At 41.5% G+C, this 18276-nt stretch overlaps 1 protein-coding gene across 6 annotated transcripts in view; it reads left to right on the top strand.

The window, feature by feature from the left end:
• The window catches only part of CEP350 (centrosomal protein 350), a 110961-nt gene extending 98503 nt beyond the window's left edge, over positions 1-12458 (top strand). For 5 of the 6 annotated variants that reach the window (XM_011361217.2, XM_023531246.1, XM_023531247.1 and 2 more), the window contains exons 35-38: positions 336-743; positions 843-989; positions 3565-3687; positions 8591-12458. In XM_011361217.2, the coding sequence (XP_011359519.1) occupies positions 336-743; positions 843-989; positions 3565-3687; positions 8591-8755 (843 nt within the window). In that variant the 3' untranslated portion in view covers positions 8756-12458. The remainder of the gene's footprint in view (positions 1-335; positions 744-842; positions 990-3564; positions 3688-8590) is intronic. The other variant, XM_023531244.1, reaches the window with a different exon arrangement.
• The last annotated feature ends 5818 nt before the right edge of the window (positions 12459-18276 follow it).

The raw sequence follows: 18276 nt of genomic DNA, 5'->3' as shown, positions 1-18276 counted from the left end.
AATTACCAAAGGTGAAAAATTTCATATTCCATTTCCATATCCCAGAGACAAGACAGTCCTTCAGAAACAGAATAATGATGATACCAAAAGAAAACAAAACTAATCAATAAACATTTTATAAAAATTCAGTTATAAGACTTATGTAAGCAGAATTATGAGAAACAAGATAGTTTTTTCTTAAATTATTCATTAGTAGCCACCATATTGTTTTTGTTTGCTTATTTAGAGAGATAGTAAATACACAAATAATATATTTGTTTTGTCTTTTTAAAAAAAACCTTCATTGATCTGAAATCACTAAGTGGTGCTCTATTTGAATGGTTCCATTTCTACAGGAGAGTCCAGTATTTGGCGCCAGTGGGCAGGAAGAGCTTGCTAAGAGACTTGCTGAACTTGAGATCAGCCGGGAGTTCCTGAGTGTATTAGGAGATGATCAAGACTGGTTTGATGAAGACTTTGGTTTGAGCTCTTCTCACAAGATCCAAAAAAATAAGGCAGAAGAAACAGTTGTACCTCTAATGGCAGAACCTAAAAGGCCTCCCCCAAAGCCATGTGAACCACTCTTGGCAGTCCCACATACCGCAGAGGACGTGGAAGTTCTTGTACATGATGCAGCAGAAGAACTTTGGAGATGGAAAGAATTAGGTCATGACCTTCACAGCATCAGTATTCCTGCAAAACTGCTTGGCTGTGCCAGTAAGGGTCTAGATATAGAAAGCACTAGTAAGAGAGTCTACAAACAGGTACGTAACATGGAAGGATAATTCTAACTTTTAAACTTCTCTCTTGTCTGAAATTTGGGTTCTTAGCCATTTTATTTTGTTTTATTTTTCTCCATCAAGGTGGTTTTTGACTTAACAAAAGAGATTTTTGAGGAAATATTTGCTGAGGATCCCAACTTGAATCAGCCTGTCTGGATGAAACCATGCAGAATCAACTCTAGTTATTTTCGGCGCGTGAAAAATCCAAATAACCTTGATGAAATCAAGGTAAACTGCAAACTAAAGAGTATCTCTTTTTTGGACTTGCTTTTTCTTTATACAGATCTGTACATGCTATAATGCTGTAAGAGCAGGTATTCATCTGTATCGTTCACCTTTCTGTCCTCAAGGCCTTTCCCATAGTTGGTAATCAATAAATCCTTTTTGATTCATTAAATCCAGGAGCAATGGGAGTGAAAGAGAATACTGAATCTTCAAATTTTTGTAAAAGCAAACATATTTTCATTGTTATTTCCTATATGTACACAATTTATGATACCTAAGAAAAATCAGGAAATAGTCGGAGATAAATTGTCGTACCACATAGGCTTTTTAGTTGAGTTTTTGGTAATTTAGAGATAGCTAGAACATTCTAGAAGTATCGTTTACAGCTGAAAACGATATAGCTGAAAACATGTCATATATCAAACATGCTGGCCCTAGACGCAGAGGTTTACCTTTCCATCTTTGATTTTGGAGGTTTCAAATTGGTAATGTGGTTTTAAAATATGTAGGATGGTAATATGATACATAAAAAATATTGTTTTTTATCTAAGAAGCCCCTAAAAAGATAAAGTGCCCCAAAGCTACAGGACTCCCAACAAATCAACGTTAAAGTCACATTGGTGGGAATCTCTCTACCTGGTCACCTGTTTCTTTAGTTCAACAAAAGTTATATTTCCAGTGCACTGCCTCTCAGATTTAACATGCATATGAATCATCTGGGGATTTTGTTAAAACAGAGATTCTTACTCAGTAGGTCTGGAGTAGGACCTGAAATTCTGCTTTTCTAACAAGCTCCCAAGTGATGCTGTGGATTCTAGGACCATTTTGAGTAGCAAGGCTCTAGAGTTATGTTTTCCAAACTTATTTGATCATTGGAAGCTTTCTTTCCCTCAGAGAACATACCTCCAGTTACTCATCTTACTGGTGTGTTTTCTTACATCATCCGTAGTCTCTGTGGACTTTCAAAATACATTAAAGGAACATATACGTCATTCTGGTATATAATGTGGTGGCATTGCCTAAAAAACTTAGTCTTTTCTTATTGAGATTAAATCGACATACAACATCATATTAGTTTTAGGTGTACAACATAGTGATTCGATGTTCGTATATATTATGAAAAGATCACCACCACAGTAACTCTAGTTATCACTACGCATAGTTACAAATTTTTTTCCTTATGAGAACTTTTAAGATCTACTCTCTTAGCAACTTTCAAATGTACAATACAGTATTATTAACTATAGAAAGCTTTTGAAAATATTTTATACTGACAGAACACCAGCAGGTATTTATGAGATGTAATGTGTGTGTACATCAGGGTAGGCAAATTATAGCCCAAAGGCTAAATCCAACCATCACCTGTTTTTATAAATAAAGTTTTATTGGACCACAGCCACACCCATTTATTTACATATTGCCTATGTCAGCGCTCCTGCTAAAATATTGACAATATGGCCATTTACAGAAAAAGTTTGTCAACCCCTGCTTACATTAAAGTAAGTAGAAAAAAAGAAAATTTTCAAAGATTAATTTGATTCATTAAAAATACGTTTAAAATTATTTTCAACTTTGAGGAATATAGTATCAGAACCACATGAGGAGTTTCTCAAACCCTGATATACTCCATTCCTTTCAGCCCTCCATAGTTGATACATCCTCAAATGCATGCGCTTGCATGTGTGTGTGCGTGCATGTGTGCACGTGCATGTGTGTGTGGGGGGGTAATAAGTGGTAGAGTTTAAGGGCACATCGGTAGTTTGAGAAATATCTCAAATGATTCTGATTCATAAAGTGTCCTCTCCCCACTAAGAACATTGTTTTTTAACAAGTAATAATAATATAGAGACTTAAATATATATTTAATGTACTTTAAATACATTTAAAAAGTAATAAGGACCCAAATTATTGTATTAATAACAAAGAACAAATAAGTTGAAACTAAAACATGATACATAATATATACCAGCAATCATCAAAATACATACACCAATATAAAGCACAATGATGCTACCCACTAATTTTAATATTGAAATAACATTTTGTACAGTTTTTTTAAAGGATGGTAATTTAAATATTGTTAGTAGTAAAATTATCATGTTTCTCATACCGAAGTGTTGATTAATATTTTTTAAGTTTAACATATTAGAATCTTGATGCTTCAAAATAAACTGTTCCAACCAAAGCCTTGTACTTTGCTCACATGGCATTGCTCCCAAAATTTATGTTGGATTTTTCAGGGTCAGAGATTTATTTTTTATTTTATGCTTTCGTTAGTAGTTTTGCCAGCTTGAAGTTAGCTAATAGTGGTTCTTGGGTAGAGGGGACTCTAAAGTGATCTTTCTTTGCAGATTCATCAATGGGTTTTACTTTTGTATGTTGTGTAACAACAAAACTTTTTACGTGGGTAAAGTCTGAGCTTTTAGAATGCTTTTCTCTTCAAATTTCTAAGCGGAAGAAATTTGGATGGTCTTTTATTATAAATGTGGTATTAGCATAGATCCGTTTGTTGCGTTATAAGCATGAAATCTCAGAAACTTTATTGTTTGTGTTTTATTCATTCCTCTTATTTTTACAGAACTTTATAGCAACTGAAGTACTCAAGTTGTTCAGTCTTAAAAAGGAGCCAAACCACAAAACAGATTGGCAGAAAATGATGAAATTTGGAAGAAAGAAGAGAGACCGGGTGGATCACATTCTGGTCAGTGTATATAACTCAACTATTTTTATTTTGACCGTCTCTTCTAAAATCAGAATGTAGTTTGATTCTGAAGGATGTAGTTTGATAGAACTGATCTGAAGTCTACGATAGTAAAGTCTTAAAGCCTTCATTTGCTGCATTTCTATCCCTCGGTTTTGAAAATTGCTTTCTTTTGAACTCTCTAGATGAGTAACTTAATAGTATTTTGGGGGTGTTGAGAACTTGAGAAATAAAAAGCTTAGTAGAAGCAAAGTTTAAGGAACTAAATTGAAAAGAGGCTAGTGTAGATCCTGGAGCCAGACTGCCTGTGTTTAAATCCCTGTTCTGCCACTTGGTTGCAGTGTAATCGTGGACAAATTAGCTAACCCCTCTGTGCTTCATATTCCTATCTGCAAAATGATGATAATATCTAACTGATGAAATTAAGAGGATTAAATGAGTATTATATATATATATAAATAAAATTAAATGAGTATTTTTATATATATATATATAAATATATATATATGGATCAGTTCCTTGCACATAACTCAATAACTATTAGCTGTGATTATTTTTTTATTATTATTATTATTATATAGAATATTAGGTGGATAGGCTTTATTCCATTTTGCAATATATTTCTCTAGCATTAGAAAAAAAGATTTATAAAATGAAAAGGAAAAGGAATAAAGTGGTCTTTTATCCATTTTTCCCTAAAGGAATGTTAAGTAGTAGCAACCCTTAGGAAACACACATGTATCTCTCAACACTTACATTCACATTTCATTCATATTTCATTTGATCCACACAGAAATTAACTCAATGGAGTTTTTTATAAAGAGAAGAATGAAGGAGGAAGTGGTAACAAGAGAGGTTCTTTTCGCTTGAAAGAAATAGGCCGGTAGAGAGTTGATGCAGAGGCGAGAGAACTGTCGCAGTATCCCTGAACAGGCCAGGACGGAATCCACCAGGGGGAGGTGTTGGCCTCAGACAGAATAGTAATTGCCCTTTTAAAGCACGTGTAACATGGTACAACTATTATACTAAATATAAAACAGTTGCTTCCAGTTAAAATATATAATTTGGCTGTTGTTGCTTGGACTAGGAAAGGCCCTAATCAGTCTATCTATGCATGTGCCTTTCAGCATTATTTGAGATAAGTAAAATACAAAGAATGTTTTATAGACAAAGGCTTCTGTTAGCCAAAAAAGAAGTCTTTCTTTCAGCTCTAGCTTTTATTCGCTATCCCTTTACCGCTTCACAAAGACCGTGATTAATTTACATCTTAGGTTAGCTAAGAAGATGAGCTATTTTTAGCAATGCATTCTCAAAGTGTATGTGATGTGGAATGAGTAACAAGTATGGTAGCCCCCGCCCCGCCCCTCCATCTCAGCGGGGTATGTTCCAAGACCCCTGTGGATGCCTGGAACTGAAAATAGTACCAAACCCTTTATAAACCATCTTTTTTCCTATACGCACATCCCTATGATGAGGTTTAATTTATAAATTAGGCATAGTAAGAGATTAACAACAATAACTGATGATAAAATAGGACATTTGTAACAATATACTGTAGCAAAAGTTCTGTGCGTGTGGTCTCTCTTTCTAATAACCGATTTGATGACCAAGATGGCTAAGTGACTCATGGGCAGACGCCTAATACAGCGTGGATATTCTCGACAGAGGGATGGTTCATGTCCCAGGCGGGATGGAGCAGGACAGCAAACGATTCCATCATGCTACTCAGAACAGCATACAATTTAAAATTTACAAATTGTTTATTTCTGGAAGTTTCCATTTAATATTTCAGACCACAGTTGGCTGCAGGTAACCGAAACCGTGGAAAGCAAAGCCATGAAGAAGGGGTGCTGCTGTAATTAGAGGAGCTTTTGTATATCCTTTGTATATAGTAGCCTTGAAAAATATTCCTCCTATGAGTAGAATTGTACTTAAAATTTAAATCCTGCAGTGAAACTCCCAAGCTAACTTATGATCAGATATTAGATAGCTCCTGAGTTTATTTGCTGTTGATAAATTCCTTCTCATATTAAGCTTAAATTGATTTTCACGTAATTAATTATAATTTGCTTCTACAGCTTTGGGGCTTTACATAACAATTTTAATTCTTCCTACATGCCTTTGAAGCAGCTGTCATGTTTCACCTGAGTCTTTTTCTTCCTAGTAAACTTTGGTGTTCTCTCCTATTGTCTGATAGGGTTTCCGAGTGCCTTCTATATCATCAGCTTTAGCTCTTTGTCACTGTCCCTCTTTAAATACAGTGCTCAGAACTGACCATATAACATCTTTGTATATTGTTTAATTAGTATAGTCATATGACTGCATCCCTTTTTCTGTATACAATGCAGTCATGCACTGCATACTGATGGTTCAGTCAGCGATGGACCACACATACAGTGGTGGTCCTGTAAGATTTTAATGGAGCTGAACAATTCCTGTCGCTTAGTGACATCATAACGCCACAGAGCACGACTCGTGTTTGTGATGATGCCGAGGTGTGTGGTAGGCTGTACCATCCAGGTTTGTGTGTAAGTGCATTCTGCGATGTTCACACAGTGATGAAAGCAACCTAGTGATGCATTTCTCAGAACATATTCCTGTCATTCAGCAGTGCATAACTGTACCTCGATTAATATAGTTTATAATCACATTTGTTTTGTTTATTTTTATCTGCGTCATTCCCAAGAGACTGACAAAAGCTTAGGAAAACTCCAACACAAAAATCTCAACCTGTGCTTTCGTAGTTATTTTTTGGACCATGTACAGGACCTTATTTTACTCTTCATCTTGTTAAATTTGGCCCATCATTCCAAGCTACCAACACATTTTTGGTTCTTTCGTCTAACATAGTTGTTATATTTCCCAGCATCACGTTACCTTCAGTATTGATGTACCTGCCTCCATGTAAGTCATTACTAAAAAGGAGGCACTGGAGAGAGTCAGCAACAGCCAGCCTTTTAGTGCTCACTGAAAATCCAAATGCCAGATACCAAACACATGCCATTTATATTGTCCTGGTCACTGGGGAATTATAAATAAAAAGAAAACTCTCGAGGAGCTCATGGAACCCAGTCCCACAGGAGGACTACCACAGTGGAACATGAATAAGATAGATGGGGAGCATGGAGGAAAAAGCCACTGAGTCTTCCAGGCGGAATCTTTCTTTCAGCTTGATAGTCATTTTGTTCTTTAATCATAAAGGTACAAATCTGCCTAACTGACGTGTCTCTCATATTTCCCCATCTTGTTCAGAAGGATCTGGTGAAAGACCCTGACATATGCTTGCTGAAATCTGGCCACATTCCATTTATCACATTTCTCTTTTCTATCAGCCTAATACCCTGTTGGAATAAAAGAAAATGAGGTTATCGAAGTTATTGTTAGACCGACTTTCTGACTTTGAATGTAACTTAATTTACATATAACATACATGTGTACATATTCAGGAGCGGGGCAGGGGAAATTAGCATAGAGTAGAGTAGAGTAGAGTAGAGTAGAGTAGAGTAGAGTAGAGTAGAGTAGAGTAGAATAGAATAGAATAGAATAGAATAGAATAGAATAGAATAGAATAGAATAGAATAGAATAGGCTCAAATAAAAACAGAAGAAAAAAATGGAGGCAGATTTGCAAGCTGTAAAATCCCTCAGCTGCCGTAGTTAAAGTTCCAAGTTGGCCTTTTTGCTTTCTGATGGGCCAAGCAAAAAGGAAAACATGAGGGTAGTTCTCAGTGGCTGAGAGGGAAATAGTTTCTGTTCTTAGGGGGCAACAAAGCTTTTGCAGATCCTGGTGAGAGCACTGGGGATGCTTGTCGGGTACACAGATATGATGGGTAATGTCCTGAGCCTGCATCTCTACCGTAAGGGCAAAAACCATTTCATTGGGATAGAAAGTATTTCTAAATTGTATTATTGGGGAAGAAGTCGCTCAAAGAACAGATTTAATACTAAAGGCTGAGCTAACTTATAAAAAGAAGCTGTACAACTCCATTTGAATAAATCCAGGAGAGGTGTGAAATCTTTTGTGGGAACATAACCCGCGAGCTTTCCTGGAGCATGGCCTCTGTCAGCACCAGTGTCTTTCATAAGAGAGGGACATCAGCTTATCAGTAGGTTAATGCTATTTCTTATACATCTGCACAAAATGATTCTTTGATCAAATAAGTACAAGACACTCTGGTGGTCTTCTCTTTAATGGGCTAATATGCATTACGAAACTTCCAGAGGGAGTTCTCTAAAACTTATTTGACTTTAGAACCTTTTTTGGTGACGTATTGGTTCATGGAGCATAATTTATAGAACAAAGGAATGAATATTTGCATACCCTTCAAACAACCCCCCTCAAAGAGAAGAATGAGAAAGAATGTAAACAAGCAAAAAATCTGGGCGGTTACTTCTGAGTTAATTAGTTTTGGTTTACCTTAAGAATCCCCAAATCCTGAAATATAAAAAGAACAAGTATGTATAACAATGATTTTTAAAATAAGTTAAGCAATACTACATTTGAAAATACTCTAATGAATATTAAATTTTATTCATTTATTTATAATGCTTCAGAATCATATCCAGTATTGTCTTTGGGTACATACATTTTATAACTGTAAAAACACATATCTAGTAATTTGCATTCTCTTCCCTTTAAATCTCTATACACATTGTCTTATGTTGACGTAGACAGCATGCTTGTAATTCTTAATAGCTATAAAATACTGGAATATTGTCATTGAGTTTTTTAACTTTTTGCAACTTTGAAAGGAGTGTTGTTATCACACAACACCTTTTTTTCTCTGGCTTGTTTCCTTGGCCTGTAGTCCCATGGATGGGACTACAAGGTCAGCAAATATAACAAATTTCCTAGCTTTTATTTGACACGGATTTTTCTAACCTCTGTGCTTTCTCAATTCTAGGTGCAAGAGCTCCATGAAGAGGAGGCACAGTGGGTGAACTACGATGAGGATGAGTTGTGTGTGAAGATGCAGCTGGCTGATGGGATCTTTGAGACCTTGATCAGAGATACTATTGATGTTCTGAATCAGATCAGTGAAAAACAGGGGAGAGTGCTACTTGTGTGACATCTTGCAAATAAACTGAACACTGAGTGCTAATGTGAGTCCTGGGCCTTTCTGCCTCCTGATACACACCCCATCTCCATCATAGCAAGAGTGCTTCTGGACCTTGTACCTGTTCTTAAAGACTACTGGTTTGGAGTCCACGGGACGGTGCGGTATATCTGGTATTACAGCCTTTGCCTTTAGAGACTGTCCACTGGACTAATGGGGTATTTTCAGTGGGCAGGGTTGCACACCTGATGTTGACACACGGTATAACTCTGCACCTCTCATTAACACCCCTGCTGGGTGTCAGATGAGGGCTGAAAACACCAGACTTACCTCGTAGCTTAGACTAGATATCACTTCCTTGAGTCTGAAGTCAGGCAGGAGAGGATATAAATAAATGCGTTAGACCATTTCTAAAATGTAATCCTGGTCTATACCATGAAAGTCATAAAGGATATTATAGTTTCTAAACAGTATTAAACCCTTAACCACTTCTAAATAGGCAAGTTTGACGACGTGTGCCTATTCCACGTGCTGGAGTTCATTTCATTTCTTTTTGAAGACCATTTTCCATTATCATAGTTGAGCAGCACCAAGTAGGCTGTCAGGTTAATAGAAGTCAGTGGTAGCCTTGCTTTCTGAGCACCATCTAAGGAATTTTAACCCTTTGCATTATTTTTAGTTTTCTCTATTTGGGCATGAATACAGAGAAATGTCCCACTGAAGACTGGGCTCCAAGGACGGACGCAGGGCCGGTCCCTCTGCCCCTCATCCATCCCACACTTTTCTTGCTCCTTCTGAACCTCTGCCAGCTGCTCCCAGATTCGCAGATCCTCAGGACCATCTCAGGCATCAGGCACGGCAAAAGTGGAAATAAGTCATTTTGGCCTTCGAACTTTCAACTCCTATCTCTCCCCAAGAAGTCAGAGACACTGTTACTTGAATGATTTAGGAAATGAGTGTGCACCAAAGACAAAAAGATATTTTCTGTTGTTTGTGTGCTGCTTTTGTGCTATGGAACATTTTTTAATTTATTTTAAGATAAATTATTAAGTTGAAAATGTGTGTCTCTATTCAGAAGTGGAAGATTCTTCATCTAATAGTTACACTTCTCTCTTGAAGCTTCTATGGCTCATAGTCCTTTGCACAGGAAAACCTACGTTTTTAACAAACCCGTACACTTATCAAAGAAGGCAGTTTAATTCAGTGAAAAGAAGATGGGCTTTTCCAAGATCATCTGCAGCAGCAGAAATGGGATAAAACGGTGTAATGACACTGTCAAGTTTAACTCTGCCTCTTGCAGCGGCTCTGCTTCTCACAACTATTACCTGGATCTGAAGAATTTCATAGACTCCAGCTGCTACGCCAGAGCACACATGATGCTGCCCTGGGGCCTCAGCGCGCTGCCTTCCTGACTGGTTTGTGTCAATCAGTTCTATCCGTCTTCAAGTAATCTAGAAGAATGTGGATACTCTTAGGCGTGAATGTAAATGCCTTAATATTGGAGGTCCTGATTAGAAGCATGATGTAAGACATCCACTGGATTCATATTTACAAATATCCTGGAATGTTACAGCTTCAAAATATGTTGGGAAAAACCCAAAGGTGGTTTAATCTTTAAGTGTGCATGTTCATTCATTTCTGCATCTTTCCTTCAACTTGCCTTTGCATCTCAAATGTTTCACTATGCACACTTCCATTCCTCTTTGGTTTCATCTTGTCATTAGGAGAAACGTACTGAAATCATCATTGGAATATTTGCACTTTGCACAATGACTGGTATGATAGCTCTTGACAAATAAGGAAAGCACTGAAATGTTCTGATCGGGTCTCAGGAAGTGCTCGGGTTAGTGTATTGCCAGCATTTCCTCTGGGCTTTTGATGTTGAGCTCTAGTCTCGTAGCCATAATGAGCAAATTGACTGAGAGAAGCTACGGTTTCTTGGGGTTATTAACCAGTAGTGTGGAAATAATATTTTCATGTGGCCAAGGAAAAGCAAAAGCTTTTCTTTTCAGTTTGTAGTGTTTGGAAGACAGAAGAACATCTTGTCTACATCCTTTGGCTGTTTGTAGGATTACATTGTCCTTATGATACTGAAACTTCACAGCTGCTGTAAATTTTTTATAAGTGAATATAAAAATAATATAATAGTAATATAGGTTGTTTTTCTACATCCTCATTATTTGGACCTAGACCTAAATTCATTCTTACTAAGAAAGTTTATTCTTTATGACATTATGATTCCAGAAAAGGAAAGAAATGCTCTAAGTCCGTGGAATCAGCTGTCTCTGGACTTAGTCCCCTCGTAAGAAAGCTGCCAAGTATGTGGCAACAGCGGTCCTGCCATCCTCCAGCCGTCTTAACTGTCCTAAGAACTCTGGGTTCCAGACGAGAGGCAGGAATTGATCAGTCTTACTCCTTGCTAGAAGTGATTATAGTTTGGTAGCAGAAAACAAAGGAATCTATAATTAGCAGATTTCTTTTTATTTTAACTATTTGGATAAATTTGAAAGGGATTTATTGTTAGGGTCGGGAATGATAAATATGGACCCCCAGCCACTTGTTCCATATTGGGGTCTTTTTAATCAAGCTCTGCCTCTTAACCAAGAATCTAAATATTCCCTCTTTGTTCCTCCTCCCCACACCCCATCCTCTTCCACTCTTCATAACTCCTCTGAGAAAAAGATCTTCGCATCAGCAGTAATATCTTTTAGAATAGCACTCAGAATTTAGTAGTAAACCAACATACTGGCTTCAGATTTATTTCTGAGTCCAAAATAACTTGTGCTATCCAGGGTACTTAACTCTGGGTTAAATAAGTACAGGGTATAGATTCCCTCTTCAGGTCTAAACAGGAATTTTTACTCTAGGGAAAAGTGGGAAGAGCTCAAAAGTAGTTAATAAAGAAGGTAATTTGTTTTTCTTTTACCTAAAAGGAAAGAAAATTCCTTCTGTGACTACAGGTCTCTGAGAAACTATCTTTCGGAAGAGATTTCATTGCTCATAAGAGTGTTGTGGCCTATTGATAAAAACAATTTTGTTCACTTTCTTGTCTTGAAAAAAAGTGGCCTTAGCTTTTTGCAATACTTGAATAAAGTGTGTACTCGCACAGCATTAGAGACTCATAACTTTTCTGCAAGAAGTTCAAACTTACATCTTCTTTTACTACCTTAAGAATACTAGTGAATAAAAAACAGTAATTCAAAGAGCAAATGATAGAAACTACAATGATGTTTAATGCAAATTGTAGGAATTTACATGTTTACAAATCATCTTAAACTGGTTGTGCAGCAATTCAATAAAATATCTTTGTATTATAAAAATGTGAAGAAAAAAATGTAAACTGATGTAAAGGAGGTACTATCATTTTAATTAACCTATGTTTAATAGCTTTCCTTCCGGACTTTGCAAAGCCTTCTTGGGAAACACATTGCAAAGTGTTCTCTGGGAGGCTCGGCCTCCGTGTGTGTACTGTATCGTGCAGACATGAAAAACAAACCCGTTTACTGTGTATGTGTAAATAGCCTGGTCACCAGGCCATTTTCAGCCAATAGTCACATCCCGTGCAACTTTGCACAGAAGACTTAGGGTGTGGTTTGTAAGTATGATCTGTAAAATAACTGGGATGAATTCCCATGTATACCTGTGTAAATAGATTTGTTAACTGAAATGTACTTTCAGGAATATCTGTAAATAAATGATTTATAAATTAATTTCATATCAGATGTTCATTTTTTTTTCACGTTTTAAGTCAAGTACAGAAAGCCAGTCCCCGTAAAATTCACGGATTTCTGATTTCTCAGTGGGCGGCAGAGTTAGGCGAGCTGTGTGCGGGAGCTGTTCACTCCCCGGATAAACGTCGTCGCCACGCACATCTGGGCAGCCTGTGCTCTGACGTCATCACTCGTCTGTTTGACAGTTGTCGAGCATACCTTCCTGTTCTGAGCACCGTGCTGACTGCTGGGGGGGGCCCTGGCCTCACGAAGCTTAAAATCTAAATTTCCAAAACAGTGCATGACAAATTGCGGTAAGTGCAACCAAGGAAGCACGCGCAGTGTTTGAGAGCGTGGAATGGGAGGGCCGTGCGAGGGGGCGGGTCAGCGGAGAGCCGTGAGTCACAGCTCCGGGTTCCCGAGCGGTGGCTCCGTCCCTGAGATTCGTGGCAAGTGTCTTTCCTCGCAGATCACTTGAGTTCTGATTGCCCTTGTGAGAGAACTCATACGGAAAGGTCACACGCCATTAAGTGGGCCACCAAGAAGGGCAGCCACCTGATGACTGGGTGTGAAGGCTCTAATTTCTAGAAATACGAGCTTGAAGAAGGATGGAGCTAGAGATACAGAAGAACAAAAGAATTTCAAAGACGGAGCCCGCTGGAGTGCGTGGTGCTCAGGATAATGAGTCATCCTCGCTCCGACAGATGAGAAGTAACCACCGTCATCTCACCTGAATCCCTCTGGTCGCCTCCCGACGGCCATCCCTGCCACACCTTTAACCCCTACACATCCTTGAATGTTCAAGTTCTCGGAAAATGACCCCGAATAGTGGCAGAGTCTAAAAATTTTATCTCGTAAAACATACTTGCGTGCCCACCATGTGCCAGATACGGCGTTTGGTGCTAAGGACGCAATAGTAATGACACGCCGCAACTGCCACGGAAAATGTGCGAAGCGTGGGACCGCTCCCCCGTTCCCTGGGTGGCCAGGCTTTGGAGTCAGGTTAAAAGGCAGGTAAGTGCCACCCAGGCAAAAAAAAAAAAAAGTGCCTGGTGCGAGGTCCCCGAGAGCAGACAGTGGCTCCCCAGGCTTGAGGGACACTGCGTCTCCTCGCTGCCAGACAGGAGAGAGTGTGCGCAAGATCCAGCTGCTTGGAAAGCATCCGTCCCCCACGGCCTGCGGATCCACTCCGATGCTGCAGTGGGCGGTGGGCCGGCAAGCACCCAACTTCCTGCTGCAGTGGAAGGGCCCAGTAGGGTCTGAAATGCAGAAGGCTGGGGGCCGGCCCAAGGGCCACTGACCCTTGGCTTCAGCAGAACAAAAGAGCACACGGTCTGAAGCAGGGAAAGGCATTCCTGCAGGAGGCCACGAGCCTGGCACCTGCTGTGAGGACTCTGTCTTGGTGAGTAAGGCCCAATGGCCATTTCAGTGTGACAGTGCAGGAGGCCAGAGCTTCAGGTGACTGCCTTACCAGACTGTCCACCACCCCCAACCCTGCTCAGCCACTGAAATAGCAGCAGATAGAGCACACCACCTCTGAGGGGATTGTCGTTCAGCGTGACTGTGTAGGCGGAGCTGGGTGACCGGGCCCCTGAACAACCCAGATGGATGCAGTTTGCTTGCAGAGGCTCCTTGTCATTTGGAGACAGCATTTCACCAGGGGCACTAGGAGAACCAGACCCAGGGCGGTGACCAGGCCTCCTGGAGCGTGGCCCTGCACCAGAAAGCCCGGTGCCTGGACCAAGCCCACTGAAGAGGTCACCAAACCGATCGGGGCCTGCGGTGTGCGGCTGGGGCTTCTTCCCCTGCAGTGTGGAAGGACCCACAGCAAGAGGCATTGGCAATAACACAAACGCCACCCTGTTCTGCCAGCAGATAATTGAGGGCTATTCGAGTGTCCGGCTAATAAGTTCAGTGATTCTTGTTGAGCCGGAGGAAAGTCCAAGCTGTGTCCCAGATAAGCCATTCAAATGGGGGTGAGGGGTAAGATGGACTTTATTCCGGACGACAGACCCAGCACCCTCTGAGTTCCTTCTCGTCCCCAGGCTGTGCCGGTTCTCATCAGCATTGTGGCGCCCCGCCCAGCAGAGGCTCCTGGAGTAAGAAGACAGGTTCAAGTTCCCATCTGTCTCCTGCTCTGGGAGCCCCCGGAGGCTGAGACGCTCTCCTCTTCCAGTTCCTCGGGATCCACTGCCCTCTGGGAACCAAATCTTTTGGCCCAATCATCCAGCATGGGGAGGGAAGTGACATCCTGAATGAACTCGGCACGTCCTATAATAACACCCACTTGAGTCAGAGGTGCCAGCCCTGGCGCCCCCATGTTCTGTCATCCCTTCCCCAGTCCCCGTGGGGCTCCCTGGGAGAGAGGTGCCTAAATGTAGCACTGCCTCTCTTTGGAATTAGGAAGCCCTACTGGTGATGCCACTGTGGCCCTGACCACAGTCACGAGAGAAAAGAAAAACAAAGGTCGGGAGTACTGAGTCTGGGATTCTGCTGGCACAGCCTCATCTGGCGACTGCCTGGTCCCCCACCCACTCCAAGTTCAGTGTCACCCGCCATGTGTTGGAGCGTAGTGTTTAATGTTCAAGTGATTTTTCTGAGGCGAAGTACCATCTGGTAAGTGGTTTTCTTGATAGTCTGTATAGTCGCTTGAGCTGTTCATTTCAGTGTGTTTCTCCCTGTCTGTGTCAGGATGACAGGAAGCATGCAAGCTCCACCTTATCTCACAGGCACAAGTTCATCGCTGTGTTGTTTGGGCTGTGACTATGATCTTGATCAGAGGGAATGTTGGATATGTGAACATATGGCAGAGGCGTTTTTTTAAGCCACAACAGTGGTCTCTGCGTCTATGTGGCACGCTGGGATATGTGTCCACGCGGTGAGCGCCTAGAGTTGTGACTGCGGAATAGCAGTCCAGTGTGGTCCATTTACCACATTTGTGGGGGACCTAGGCCCACTGTGGTCAGAAGCCCCGTTCAAGGGCAGCCACAATGTGGGTAACCCTGACAAAAGGGGCCAAAAGAATACCCGGGTAGGAGGACAGCACAGGCCGACCAGTTTCTGAGTCATTTTTTGTTGGTGGTGGCAGGAACTGTCAGGGACAATAACTTCTGTTTAATCTCATCAGGAATATTGTTTTGATTACTGGCCCATGAACTGCAGCTGTGTAGCAGGTCCTGGCCTTTGTCAGGGCTGATGGCCCAGCCTGCACGTGTCACCGTGTCCGTGATGTTACACAAGGCTTGGTCACCTTATTCTTTGTTAGGCTGGCAATGAGGATGTCGTCAATACAGTGGGTGACAAGTCCTCCCAGGGGCCCTTGGACTTGTTACAGATCTAGCCCCACCCCCTGCTGGCATATTACAGGGGGTTTGGGGGTTCCCTGCAGAAGGACGGGGAAAGTGTACTGCAGGCCGGTCCACGTACATGCAAATTGGTCTTGCTCCTTCTCCTGCAGGCGGATGGAAAATAACAGCGTACCAGTCTCCCATGTGCGCTGTCACCGCCTAGGTGACGGCAGTGATGTCAGGTTCTGAGGGGCCAAGGGTGGCACCTTGGCATTCAATTTCTGGAAGTCTACTGTTAGCCTCCAGGTTCCTGAGGCCCGTTTTTAATGGGCCGGACTGTGCTGTTAAATTATAAGAGTGGTGTGTGATATTCTTGCCTATAGCAAGCTCTGAACTAATACATTTTTCCTACCTGCTATGTGGTACTGCCTTTGTAGAATATTCTGTTGGGGTTTGGGTAGCTTAAGTGGCAGGCAGGAATGGATGTCCTGCTGTTATGGCTTGAGTTGTTTGTCGTGAGGGGCATTTCTCCCTTAGATGGCAGTGATGCTCTGTGTCACAAGTGGCCAAAATGTTTATTAACACTCAGTTATGGGAACCATGATCCCTGGCACCTGAGATGGCTTAAGGGGCCCCACACATAAGCTCATGTGAACCTGTCTGCTAAGAGTTGCCAAGTTTATCCCCAAACCCCTCAGTGCCATTAGTTTCCCCTTACCCCGTGGGGACCTGTGATTATTGTCATTCAGGCACCATTGTCTAACAGCCCCATAAAAGTCTGAATCCCCACCTTTGTTTTTCACCCTGACAGGGTTACAGGGCCACTCGTCCTCTGGTGGGGACTCAGAGACCTTGGCCCCGTCCCTAATAGTATTTACTTATAGCAGGAAAGGAGAGGAGAGAGCACACAAGATCCAGCCCCTTGTCATGCGCTGATCTCCGTGGCTGGTGGGTCCACTCTGCAGATGCGGGTGATGTGACTGGCAGGCAGCCACCCCGCTTTGTGCTGCAGTGGAAGGACCCAACCCCCTTCCGGTGGGGTCTGAAATACAGAAAGCTGGGGGCAGGCCCAAGGGCCCCCTGCGCTTAAGCCGAACAAAGGAGCGACAGTGAGTCTGAAGCAGGGGAAGGCGTTCCTGCGAGAGGTCATAAGCCTGGCGATGGCACCCGTTGCGAGGACTCTGTCTCTTGGTGAGTAAGGAAGTGTTCTAGACCCCAGGCCCATTCCAATGTGGCCATGCAGGTCAGAAGCTGCTCATGACTGCCTTTCCCAGCATGGGATGAAAACAAATTGACTGAAGCTGGAAAGCATCAGTGAGCATCCCCCGGTACCCACCCTGACCTGGGCGATCCGGGTCGCTGCCAGTCCCCTCTCCAATGCCTTTAGGAGATCATTTCTTCTCTGGAGAAACTGAACCAGAGAGGCACTGAACTTCAGAACTCGAGGCACAACGAAGCTCAAAAATGAGGCAACAGACTGAAAATACGGATTAAGTTCAAGTCTATCGACTGGAGAAATTACATCAAGCTTATTCAGAACCCACTCCCCCAGGAGGAAGACTGGAGGACCCTCCTCTGGATAAACGGAATGGCCTTGGAGGAAAGACCCGTATCACTTATGTGTGGAGATTCCTCCAGAGAAAAAGGCGGCTTGCTGCCTCATTTCCTTCCAGGGAAGCTGACCAGTCGAAAGCTACGCTCGTGCACCCTGAGTTACTCCACGTTTTTAGCACATCGCCCAGATGGGAACAAGTAGCCAAGCACCTCCAGACATTCGGGGAAGCCACCGATATGAAATAGACCAAACCAAGAAGGAAAAACAAAAGGAATTCTGGTGAAACAACCATGCGTGGCACAGAAAAAAACATCACAAGAAACAAAAATCTAATTAAAATTAAAATCCTCATGTAGCTGAAGTAATATTTCATCCGTAAAATAGGAACAGGATGCTTCAAAAGAGTAACGAGTCGGAGAACAAGAGAGCAGTCTTGAAAATGAAAAGTATAGCAGTGTAATTTAAAATGTAATAGAAACTTAGATAAAGTTGAGGAAATCTTCTAGAAAGTGAAACAATAAGGTAGATAAAACTAGGAGAGAAGAAGATAAAATTAGAGAACCAATCCAGGAGATCTATCATCTCATTAATTTGACATCTAACAGGAACCGAGAAAACAGCAGGAAATTATACGAGAAAAAACTCTAGAACTTCGATGTGTGAGTTTCCAATTTGAAATGGTTTATGAGTGCCCAGAACAATCAATAACTGCCCCCACCCAACACACGCAAAAAGCATGTCGTTGTGAAATACCAGGACCCCACATCCGGGTAAGAAAATGATTCAAAAAGTTTCCGAAGAGAAAAAGAAAAGATCGCATACAAAGGACTAGAAATAAAAACGCCAGTATTCTCCTGAACGGAAACTTTGGAGGACTTCAGAAAATCCAGCAGAATTTTCAAAAACTGGATGAAAATTATTTTCACCCGAAAGTCTATACTTTGCCAAACAATGAATCAAGGGTTAAGGTAGAATATTGAC

This window comes from Pteropus vampyrus, unplaced genomic scaffold (assembly GCF_000151845.1).
Source record: "Pteropus vampyrus isolate Shadow unplaced genomic scaffold, Pvam_2.0 Scaffold65, whole genome shotgun sequence".
In the NCBI taxonomy this organism is placed as follows: Eukaryota; Metazoa; Chordata; class Mammalia; order Chiroptera; family Pteropodidae; genus Pteropus; species Pteropus vampyrus.
This window is presented reverse-complemented; position numbering and strand designations above follow the sequence as displayed.